Below are 12,529 nucleotides of genomic sequence, written 5' to 3' on the forward strand. Positions count from 1 at the left end.
GAGAGAGAGAGAGAGAGAGAGAGAGAGAGAGACAGGAAGAGAAGAGAGAGAGAGAGAGAGAGAGAGAGAGAGGAGGGGAGGGAGAGTTAAGTCAATTATCGCTGCTTATGTTTGAAAGCATTGCAAAAAAACAATAAAGCTGACATGTAAAGTGGGATTGATGAGCAGGGGAGTTCGCGTCACATATCTGCTGAGCGGCTCCCACATAGATCTGCAGCGTAGGTTTTACATCAAAGCAGAATCCTAATAACAGGGTCCAAAGCAAACTTTGTCTAAAGTTATTGAGTGGGTGCCATAAAGGCCCCGCTGTTAGCAGCAGGCTCAGGCTCTCTGCCACCTCCAGCTGATTCCACATATGAATGGGAAAGAAAGCTGCTGGCCTATTGGATTTCAGTTAACGTGCTGGATTAACTGAAGAGAAATCGGACCCTCCCTCCCTGTAACGGACAGGACATTAAAAGGCAATTTGAGAAGTCTCTGGTCTCAACCAAGGGACAACCCAGTCAATTATATTTGTTATATATATGTATGGAAAGAGACTTCTGCAGAAGTTTATTATTAATAGTCTGGCCAGCAACAGTTATCACGGAATAAAAGTTGCACTCTCCAGTTTTTATAATAACCTCGATAAATAATAATGTTACTCTGTACCTGCGTATCATCTTGCCGTTTACTACTCCTGGTAATAAATCAAGTGTTTCCTCTAGGTCCTCCGTCTGCGCCTGTCCACCTCATCTCCAATGTGAACGAGACCTCTGTAAACCTGGAGTGGAGCCCGCCCCGGAGCACAGGAGGGCGCCAGGACTTGACATACAATGTGGTGTGCAAGCGCTGCGGGCCCGATGGCCGGCGCTGTCAGCCCTGCGGTAATGGCATCCACTTCAGCCCCCAGCAGCTGAGCCTGAAGGGATCCAGGGTGTCCATCAACGAGCTGCAGGCCCACACCAACTACACCTTCGAGGTGTGGGCGGTGAACGGAGTCTCGCCTCAGAGCCCAGGGCCAGAGCAGGCTGTGTCGGTGACCGTCACCACCAACCAGGCTGGTAAGTCAACAAGACAAGAATATATGAGTTGATACAGGAAAATAAACTGTTGTAAACAGGAAGAAGGAGAGGTGTTCAAGTATTTAAGTGTTTTTCCCAAACAGATCATGAGACAACCTGACAAATAATTGATGTTTTCCCTAGTTTAGTGTCAGTTAATATTCGTATTTAGAAATATACAGTTTTCCAAAAGAAATAATTAAATCCATGCGGTAACATGGGTGCACGCCACAGTGAGAAGGGGAAAAAAAATGAATATGAAAAATTTGAATATTGTTGGGCCGCCAGAGTCGAGATAATTAATCGGAATCTCTGTCAAAGTGGCGCTTAAAGGCTTCCCACTGATTGATTCCCAATAATAAATAAGTATTATGGTGATCTGACTTTGGCAGTGCTGCTTGGCCTGATATATTAATACATATTAATATACATTAATATACAGCAACATATTTATCTTCCCTATCAATTATGTCATTTGGATCCCAAAGAGATGATTGCAAATGATATGTTTTCATACAAGATATATGGATTTGGTTTATCATCATTCCAGAACAGTTCTCTAACTAAAGCAGAGGATGTTTTAAGGAAATAGGAGATACTGATTACAGCAGCCCCTTTATACCATGGTCACAGAAAATAGATGTTTCTGTGTGTTTTCTGTGTGTTAATGCATTCTGCAGTCTCCTGACTAAGAAAAAGAATGAACTCGCCTCTGCTTCATGGCCTTCTTCGCCCGGACCTCATAAATAATTTTCATATATCCGGACACATCCTCAGATTCTATCACTTAGTCGGCTAAATTTAGGACGTCTCCCGTGGTTTGCTTCCAATCCAAGTTAGTTTCTTGACTCACCCATGCATGTGAGAGACAGAGTGGAGGCTGGAGAAGCTTTGTAGTTGGGTGTGCAGGCTGATGTTGGATGCAGAGCACAGGTTCGTTACACTGAGCGCTTGAAGTACTTTTTGGGGGGGGCAATCTCCGTGTCAAAACATGTTTATTAAAGCTGTGAATAGTTTTGGGCGAAGGCTGGGTGATTACTGAAGAGGATGATAAATTCTCTGCAGTGGGAAATGATTTTCTGCAATATTTCACTTGAGTTTTGCATAATTAGGCATGAGAAGCTTAGACTGAAGATAGGGGCAACGCACTATATTTAGCTCCCGAGCTAATGAATTAGATGAGTTGTATTGATCTGTGGAGGCTTCATTACAAATGCTGCTGGATCGTGTGCGTTTGTGTGTACGTGTGTGTAATTATTCTAGTAGAATACGCCCATGAATACAGCCTCTCCTCCGGAGCTGGAGAGGAGCCATCGGGCCCAGGGTTGCGTTCAAAGCCTCCTGTTGTTTTGTCATTTAGCCATTTTGTAACTGGTTGTTGTGCAAATGGATTTTATGACCCTGGCCCTTTCTCTTCATCCCTCCCTTCTCTCCTCAGCTCATAGCCGATCATTACCTTGGTCTTCTTTATTGCTCCGCTCTTGGGTGGTAAGCTAAGTGCTCCTTTGTGTCGCTTTTTTTTATCACTAATTTCCATCCCTGGGAAGAGCGAATATCTTGAATAGGGCTTGGACTGGCCATGTAAGGACCCACTGGCTTGATTTATCAGCTGGGGTCAGCAAGATAGAGATGAATGGATGGGCTGCCTGTGGGAGAGCGGCGAGTGGTGCCAGACAGACATGTGCGAGAGCTGTAATGGAGCAGACCCTTGAGTCCAGGCAGACGGCTCGGAATAGCATGTCAGTATCTCCTTTTATACAGAGATGCTGCTATTTTGCCGTGAAGACGACTCCGTGTTGCGCTGTCATTGCTTGTTTAATTAAACCAAAACAAGCCGGCATATGTTAAGTAATGTCATTTAAACATATGATATAAAAAGAATAAAGTACACATTCCTGCCTTCAACAGTTTGGGAAAAGGGTCACACTGATGCAGTTGGGCAAAAACTCCAAGGTTCATACTCTCACACATGGATCCATGAAAACATAGTAACACACACACACACACACACACACTGATGTGCCCTGGAGGTTGCTCGAGGCTGATCTGCTGACTTCAGGTTGTAAGATATAGATGATGTTGCCTTTTGGCTCGTCACTGTTGCATGTTTCACAACACGTCCCCAGGATTGGTCACGTGAAGCTTGCAGATGGAGGAATAGAGAGTGCGTTAGAGTGTATGCACATCTGCAGAACTTATTACATCCTTAGCTGCAAGTGAGATAATGTGTGTCGCACAAATGTGTTTGTGCACTCACGGATGGATACATGTTACCCCTTAAACTATGAGCTTGAATGTGTGTGTATGTGTCTTCTTATTTGTGAATGTGTGTCGGTGAATGTGTGTGTTAAAGAGAATAACTCCAGACTGATTGGATTTCTTACTGCTAATGCTCGGTAGGGGCTTTGGAGGATCTGGTTGCACCCGCTGGTAATCCAGCCAGTCATCTGCGGCTGTCCCTCTCTCTGTATCGCCTCCCCTCATCCAGACACTGTGGATTACACATTTATTATGATAGATTTATTAGGATTTTTAAATGCTGGGGAAAGACGCCCCCGCCACTGCCTTTCCATAAAAGTTCAAATTTCAGCTACAGAGGAAGAAGTGAAGTTGGCAGGCTGGAAGGGAGTATCGTTTGTGGAGCTTTGCGTGAGAGGAGAAAGGATTTAGGTGAAGCAAATAAATGCCAGGTGACAAAAAAATCTAAACTGGAGTTTTGTTGCTTGCATGTGTGTGCACGTGTGATATAGGCATGTATTTTGTGCGTGTGTGTACAAAGAGGTTAGACTCCACCTCTCGCCATGAACTGTCGTAAATCAGCTGGGGTGTAACCCCTTCACCCGCACTGCATGTAGGGAGGGGAGAGAGGCGGGATGGCCAAGCTTTGAACTGACCCCTGGTTGTAAATGGATGTTTTTCCCCTTTTATGGGATCAAGTTCCTTATGTCTGTGTATGTGTGTGTGTGTGTGTGTGTGTGTGTGTGTGTGTGTGTGTGTGTGTGTGTGTGTGTGTGTGTGCGTGTGTGTTTGTGTAGGAAAGAGGGAAAGAGAGAGGCAGAGTGAAAGGTGTTTATGTCTCCATACAAAATACTTGGCAGGCTTAGGTGACTAAACGTGAATTAGTGCATGAGAGAGTGTGTGTGTGGGCTGGTCTGTCAGCACACATGTGTGTGAGTTTCCATGTCTCTGGCGAGCTGGACAGTCATGCATGTGGAAATGTGTTCGGGGAGATGGAAGCAGGCTTTGTTGGTGAAGGGGGGGGGGGAGCATCTTGTACGCAGGAGCCATTTTCTCGACACATGAAAAACGGCTCCCTCTTTTGCTATTTTTCCTTGGCGGCATCAAAATTGAGTTACTCCAATCTGGCAACCAGGTTCCAATCTGGCAACCACATGAGCACTACGGCCCCTGTCTCTTTAATGTCAGATTGTAATCGACTGCATATTCTGCACAACTGCTCTCGCCGACCACAGCCGCTCCTCGCAGCACAAATAATTTGTGCACACAGGTTCACAAAGACAAACTTGCTCACTCAACGTGTTTCCTGCTGAAATAAATAAACACCCCCAAAATTGCCTCACAGCCTCCACTATTCTCTTGGGAGGGTGATTTTCCAAATCAAATCAAACCAAACCCTGAACCTGATGTCCCTCTGCCAGGATTTACTCATTGTAATGTATGCATAGGTAGTGAGACTGCAGTGTTTACTGTCTTTGTGAGATAATGGCACTGGGTGAATTTCTATCTTTCTGTATGTGTAATGAGGTCCCTGTGTTGCTGGGTGTTTGTGTCGGCGTGTATTGCATGTGTGTTTGTGCAAGTGGCTGTGAAGAGATTTTTTTGGAGTGTAAAATTCTGAAATGAGATCTGAATATTCATTGCGCTTAACACTCCTTATTCCACCAGTATTTTAAGCCCACACGTTCAGGAGAAGGAAAGAAATTACAGATATGCTCAACATTTTTTAATTCATCTACAGACCATGGTCTGTCAAAATCAAACCCTTAGGTGAAACTTTTCTCTCTTTGGAATAAACATTTATTCTTGTATCAGTTTTGTCCACAGTATGACAATATTTTAAATTTGCGTGTGTGTCAGTTAGGTTTTTAGGCACAGACCAATTTGTCTGTGACAAGCCATAAAACCTGTCCTTGACGGATTGCTTGTTTTGTGTCTGGGCTGCCATCTCACATAGTGAACCACAGACAGACCCACTCAGAAAATCACTCATCTTTATCCTCACATTAGACGAGGGGAAAATAAAAACGCAACAAGAGGAGGAGAATGCGATTAAAACGCCATATCTGTCATCTTTGGGAGGAAAGATGGATGTGTGGATTACCTTGGGGGAACGAAGGCCGGTGACCCCCTCAGGGGTTTTCTTTCTGAGCCGGAGCGCTCTCGGTCGGCCCCAGGAGGGCCTTCAAATTGGCTCTCGCTGCTGGGGTAAGATTGATCGGAGTGATACAAATGGCCGCCATCTAATTGTTTAACGGAGAGACGCAACACATTAGGCCAACAGGATGACACAACCTCGGGTTAATCTATTTACCAAGAGTCTGCACTCCCATCCCTCTGTCTCCATCCCAGTCACAACCCCTCCGCCCCTCCTTCTCTCTTCACCCCCCCCTGAAACTCTATCCATGGCTGGTGCTTGAATTCCAGACCCGTTTGAACTCAATCCGCAGCTAAAAGCAGGGTTTTGTTAGAGCTAGCTTGAAGGCTAGGCTCCCTGGAGCCCCTGGTCAAAGTGATGAGAATGTATATAATGTCATAGATAATCCAATCATAATCGGTGGACCGCGAACCCCTCATTAATCATCCCACTGTAATTTTTTAAAAGGCAGATGGTCTGAAGCGAGTGAGGTTACAATATCAGTGAGTGTCAGAGGTCAAAGATTCACTCCTTGTGAACTTGTAAGAGCAGATGCCACAATGAAATGCTACATGGGCATCAATGTAATTTTTTCATGTGTTTGTATGAGTGTGGTGCTTTGTGTGTTTGTTATTTGAGTTGTGGACTTGTAGGAAAGTGACTGTGTCATCTAAACCTCCACTGGGATATCACGGATGGTAGAATCACTAAAATGCTGGAGATGTGCAAAGTGTGTTTGTGTCCTGTCCTCTTGAACCTGGGTTGTGTGTTCAATTATGTTCCCTTTTGTTGATGGTGTATAATTCCACCTGTCCCCATTTATCTCCCTGACAGTCCAAAACTCAATCTGTACATGAGTGTTTCTCTGTTTACAACACTATCTCCCCTACGTCCATGGATTTCTCTTTGTAGCATTGAGTGTGCATGATCCAATTTTGGTGTTGTCACAATCCCTGAAGATAGAGGCTTGATTTGTGCAGCGGTGACACACTGGAGGGAGGGGACGAGTGTAAGCCATTATCTGTGGTTTAACCTTCACGTGTTAAGAGCGTCTGAATGCAGATAGCCCCGCTGCTTGAAATATGGCCTCATTATCAGCTGCTGCAGAAAGGGCTTGAGATAAGATCGCCCACTGGAGCTTTAATGAAAACCAATTGATTTGCGCTGTTGAAACGGAAAAAAAGCAAAGGCAGTGAGCTCATCCCGAGCGTTTTGAGGTGGACTGTAGCGATGTGAGGTTTCTCAGGGTGACCTGAGAATCTGCAGAAAATGAACTTGGACATTATTTTGCAAGCTTGTCGAGATGCTAGCATCAGCCAAGAGGCAATTGGATCCGTTATATGGACACCAACCATCAGTTGAGAAACATTAGTACTTAAGAACATCAGTATTGCTTTACATACTTCAGCTGTGTGGCCTTACACAGCGCTGGGAGGCCTCAGCTTTTGAATGGAAGCCAAGTGTAAATACGAATGGAAGTGATTGCCTTGTGGCCTGCACCACTGTCTGAGTTTCTCAGCAGGAGCAAAGAGTGGGGGATACAGGAGAGCAACAAAAAACAGACTCAGTGTCTCCAAAGGTTGAAAGAAACATGGAGGACGTGGAGTTAGCAGCAGACTAAAACGGTTTTCTCTTCTTTTTCTCTTCTTTCTTTGATCATCTCACCAGCTCCATCTCCAGTGACATCCATCCAGGGCAAGGATATCACAAGACACACCATCTCACTGTCCTGGCATCCACCCGACAGAGCCAACGGGGTCATCTTGGAGTATGAAGTCAAGTACTATGAGAAGGTGAGGGGCTCCCAGGGGAGTGGTAGTCTCTGCTGCTGAAATGCATTACAACACACTGCAAAAAAAAATAAACCCTTGATTGTTTTAGTGCCTCACCATCATCTGTCTTCCTCAGGACCAGAATGAGAGAAGCTACCGAATCATAAAAACAACATCCAGGATGGCTGACATCCAGGGCCTCACCCCCCTCACCTCCTACGTGTTCCATGTGCGAGCTCGCACCGCAGCAGGCTACGGGGATTTCAGCGGGCCCTTTGAGTTCATGACCAACTCCGGTGAGTTCAGCCACGTCGTCTCTGCTCTACTTCACTCAATGACATCAGCACAGTGCGGAGCCAGAGAGCGGCTGAGAGCCAGCTCTCTCACGCAATGATAGCATCTTTTGCGAGTCTGTCTCTTTCAGTGGAGACTCCTTAATCAACGCCGCTGTCATCTGTAAAAGATAAATGATATTGTGCTCCGGCACCTGACAACCTGGCAACTTATAGCTTCCTTTTTACAACTCCCAATGAGTCTCAGCGGATGCGCTAATTTATGTTTTTTTTAAGATTGATAGCTCTTCTGACATTTTAGTTGGAAGTTGTTGAAGACTACTTTTTGCTTCCCATCAGTGGCCTTCGATGTGTTTCAAAGCCAAAATATTTAAATGTTTCCACCAGACTCTGAAACTCAATAAAATGCCTAAGATAACAATATTAACAGCGTCTACGTGTGTGGACTCTGATCACAATTTTATAATTGCCAAAACTCACAGAACTTTCTTTTAAATTTGAATTTCCAAAGGTTTCTGTACGATTGAATTGAGCAGCTATAGAAAACACAACCTTGGGATAAGCTGATACTGAACGTATTTGAGTGAAATAACAAATTTTAACATCTAGTTTTCTGGATTTATGTGAGTCTTACAGTGGCACATAAGATTTTTCTAAATCAGGGGCCACAATTTACACAGTGGAGCCAAATTTATGCCAAACATCCATGTGCATATTCTGATACAGTACATTGAAGTCATTCCTTGTTATTGTTTGCTCACATACATTTTGAAAATCATCCATTGTTCAAGCATATTGTGTCTTTAATTATATAAATTAAAAGTTAACAACACATTTTAAAATTAGTATTGGTCAGTGACAAGTAAAAAAACTACTGACAGGACGACGGCACTTCAAAAGTGATCAGATTTCAGCTTGGGGCCAATACGCCCCTGGCTCTTCCTCCAGAATAATCAGTTATGGAAAAATAGGATTAACTGCTTACTTTTTATTGACATCTCTGATTTACCTAATTAAATGTTATTCCACATAGTGTTGACTTTACTGACAGATATTGTTGTAGAGGGCCACACAGATGCATTGTAAACTCAGGTGTCCCCATTGTAATGTAAAAACAGACAATGGTGCATGATAATGACACGGTCAAGCTCACATCCTGAAGGGCCGTCATTGTTTCTCAAGCAGCCCGGCAACACTATAGAATTTACAATGGGGGAATTGTAAAACGGAGGAATAGAAAAAGAGGACAAACATTGTTTGCGGCACGATGAAGCACAATGATTTTCACTTTGTCATAACTGTTCTCTCTTTCCCACTCTCTCCTCCTCTCTGTTATTTCCCCACCATCCCTTTCCTCAGTCCCAGCACCCATTATTGGCGATGGAGCCAACTCCACAGTGTTGCTGGTGTCAGTGGTGGGCAGCGTGGTCCTCCTCATCATCCTCATCAGTGCTTTCGTCATCAGCCGAAGGTGAGCGTCATCCCTCCCTCTCTCCCTCCGTCCCTTCTGCTTTCTGTCGCTCCCACTTTCGCCCGCTGTAGGTGAAGGATGTCTTGCTTAGCGACGGGAAGAGTAGCTGTCAGGAGATGGACGTCACTCAAAAACACAGTCACACACCAACACACACTCAGTCAGACAGCCAGTCCAACTCGCTCACGTCGGACGAGTGATGACTCGCCACACCGGAGACGTGATTGACAGCTCTGACAGCTGATGAGATGCAATCAGTGACCTCTCGCTCCTTGTCCTCTGCATCAATCCCCGCTCCTCACATCACACCATCCTTCTGCCTCCATCTCTCAGCTAGTGGCTGTAATCTGGGCCGCTAGTTATTTTCTCCCGCTGCGCCCTTGCCCGCTGCTGTGAAGAGAATGAGCGAGGGAAAAGAGAAAGGGGGATGGGGAGGGTGGACAATGAGATAAGCAGGCAATGAAAAGTGGGAGATAGAATACGGAGAGGCATCAGGTGGATTTGCAAGTGACCCAATCTCAGGGTGTTAACCAGCGAGCGGGACAAAGCACCGTCACAGAAATGGGATTACATGCAGATGGGGCTGACTCACCTCTGGGTGTTACCCACACTCCCCCTTTTTGCGCGTGTGTGCTTAGGGTGTATGTGTGCACGCATCCTTAAAAGTGTTGTTTCATGTGTGTGGTGGCACTGGGGGGGGGGGGGGGGAGGGGAGTGTTAACGGCTTGTGTGTTGATTCCTGAGTGTGTCTGTGTGTGCGTGCTCCTTTTATGAGCATCCGTTGATCCCTTTATGCGTGCGAGTGTGCCTCTTCATATGGAAACCAAATCACTGTTTGCATGTGTGTATTGCTGCTGAGCATGATGGGAAGTGAATGGGGCTGCTGCTTGTGAGTGTGTGTGCCTGTGTGTGTGTGTCCGCTCGTATCCATGTGATTGCCTCTCTCCCCCAGCCAAGCAGGTGGCTGCCTCTGCCTTTTTTATATGCATGTGACGGCCACTGTCATTGTGCGGCTGCAGCCATCCTGTGATTGTGGGGAGGGACTGTAATCACGTCCTCGTTTACCATCATTACACAAGCATAGAGGAGGACAATGTCTCGCACATCTGGTCATTTCCACCACTGACCCGACACATCAATATAAGCACAGGTGTCCGGCTGCCTGAGGGATTCAGAGGGATTTGAGTGCATCTTCTCTCGGATTTATTTATAGCTTTTATACCCGCCAGCTTCTTGACTCCGAGGTTTTGCTGTTTTTTCTATGCCCTTCAGAAACCAACAGTGCTGAGTGATTTCATATTTGATTTAAGGTAGAAATAGTCAAGACAAATACAAAAATAAATACAATGTTTTATTTTATGTATTTACTTACGTAGAAGTACAAAAGTATGAGCAGCAAAGTAACTTAAGTATTAAGTAATTACTCATTATTCAGAATGTCATTTCCTCATACCCATGAATACTGTCATACTGGTATACAGTGTTTGTTAATGGTTTATTACCACTAATGCATTACATATAAGTAGCATTGTAATGTTAAACTAGTCAAGTTGATGTTACTTTTACAACTTAATCTAAACACAGCTGTGTAGAAACCCATATATTTTCTATTTAAATCCTGAATTAGCAAAGTCATGTCACAAATTAAATACTATAAATGCATACTTAAAAAAATGGAACTAGTGAATTTTTACACATTTAAGGCTTTTAACAAGTTTAGGTATTAGGAGAACTTGGTGCTAGGTCATTATACAGCGAGTATACATTTAACATAAATGAGTAACTTGACTTCCTGGGAATACACTTAAAATGCTTTTCACACAAGCAGGAGCAAAATAAACATTTAAATAGTACATTTTAGATTTGATTATTTTACCTTTGGACAGAACCAGGCTATCAGGTCCCAGGCCTGTCTCCTGTCTTTATAAACTATCCTCTCTTGTAAAACCTTTCAACACAGTGTTTCCTCCCAAAACGATTTCTTCAAATATTTTACCTACACAGCTGAACACACTGAGCAAATATAAATACTTTTTTTTTTTTGAAAAATCTCATTACAGTTTCACTTTCTGTCTTTGTAATGAGCTTTCTGGGCCTGATAATTATATCAAACAAGATTATCAGTGCTTCATCAGTAATCACTGATTGTGTTGGCTCTTCACTGGATTTGTTTGATGTGTAAGTGGGTTTAAGAGATTTGGTATTAGTTTTAATCAGAGATAACTGTAATGACACTTGTGTTCCATCATTGTTATTATTAAAACATTTTTTGTTTTTTCTTATGAAGATGCAGTTGCTGTAGTTTTTGTTCTGACTCGTTCGCCTCGACTGACCGACCTGTTTTTTTTGCCCCCAGAAGGAGTAAGTACAGCAAAGCCAAGCAGGACTCGGATGAAGAAAAGCACTTACATCAAGGTAACTCCACGTTAACACACTGACAACACACTCCGTATAATTGACAAACATTAGCGCTGTCAGGTCTGTTTATGTGCGTGCACTTTAAACCACAAATGAAGCCCATAAAACAGGGGGGGAAAACAAACTATTTTAAAGTGAATGTACTGGCATCCCAACATGCTCCAAACACCTCATTATCAAGTCATCAGTGTTGTTATTTGCATCCCACAAAAAATTCAAGTTAATGAGCCCCATCTTTATTGAAGTCAGCCACAGTGACATGAAAAGCAGCGGAGTCAGTGTGAAGGGAAGTTTGGAGAGAAGAAAGGAGGAGGGGAGGGAAGAGGGGGAGGCTCCACAGAGGAAGGCAGTGTAGCCTGTAGCATGATGGAAATAAAGAACAGATGGGGTTTAGTTGCCGGAATGAATTAACCTTCATTTTTCACCCCCTTCTCTCCCTTTAAAATAAAAAAACTTCTTTCCTTCCTTCCTTTCTTGCAAACTTCTTCCCTCAGGAGTGAGGATATACGTGGATCCCTTTACCTACGAGGACCCGAACCAAGCCGTCCGTGAGTTTGCCAAGGAGATTGATGCCTCCTGCATCAAGATCGAGAAAGTCATCGGCATCGGTGAGGAGCTACAGTTTGTTTTTGAAACCAGCGACTTCCGTTGATTCCACCACTTTTCATCAATCATTATGAATGTGTGTGTTCTGCAGTAAGGCCCAGAGTATTATACTTTGGGTAAAAGCATCCACCCTAAGGAAATAAAATATTATTTGTTATTGGTTTCATGCAAATCTTCCGCTAAAAGCACTTCTGTGACAGTGATACATTTGTGTGTGGCTGTGTGTGCTCTCAAGTGTTACCCTCTGAAAACAAAAAAACAACATTTCCCTAGACAGCAACATTTGGTCTCTAGACAGGTCAGCGATAAAAAAAAAAAATTGGCGGGGGGGGGGGGGGGGGGGGGGGGGGGGGGGGGGCTAAATATGTTGTCTGTGGCCAGAGAAAAGTCACCCAATGACAAAATAATAAAGAGAAGGAATCAATATCAATTTCCCCTCTCTCTGCATCAGTAGGTGAGGAGGGGAGGGGGAGAGAGGGATTAGAGACCCTGATCAATGTTTAAAGTGGACCCTTTCTAACCGGTGCACACATGCACACACACACACGCAC

General features: G+C 44.2%; 1 protein-coding gene across 1 annotated transcript in view; it reads left to right on the forward strand.

Annotated features, from left to right (window-relative positions):
- Positions 1 to 12,529, forward strand: part of epha4l (eph receptor A4, like) — a 53,716-nt gene that overhangs the window by 28,083 nt on the left and 13,104 nt on the right. The window contains exons 5-10 of the mRNA XM_053423447.1: positions 708 to 1,043; positions 7,087 to 7,211; positions 7,327 to 7,486; positions 8,843 to 8,954; positions 11,311 to 11,369; positions 11,867 to 11,980. Coding sequence (XP_053279422.1) covers positions 708 to 1,043; positions 7,087 to 7,211; positions 7,327 to 7,486; positions 8,843 to 8,954; positions 11,311 to 11,369; positions 11,867 to 11,980 — 906 coding nt within the window. The remainder of the gene's footprint in view (positions 1 to 707; positions 1,044 to 7,086; positions 7,212 to 7,326; positions 7,487 to 8,842; positions 8,955 to 11,310; positions 11,370 to 11,866; positions 11,981 to 12,529) is intronic.

This window comes from Pleuronectes platessa, chromosome 5 (assembly GCF_947347685.1).
Source record: "Pleuronectes platessa chromosome 5, fPlePla1.1, whole genome shotgun sequence".
In the NCBI taxonomy this organism is placed as follows: Eukaryota; Metazoa; Chordata; class Actinopteri; order Pleuronectiformes; family Pleuronectidae; genus Pleuronectes; species Pleuronectes platessa.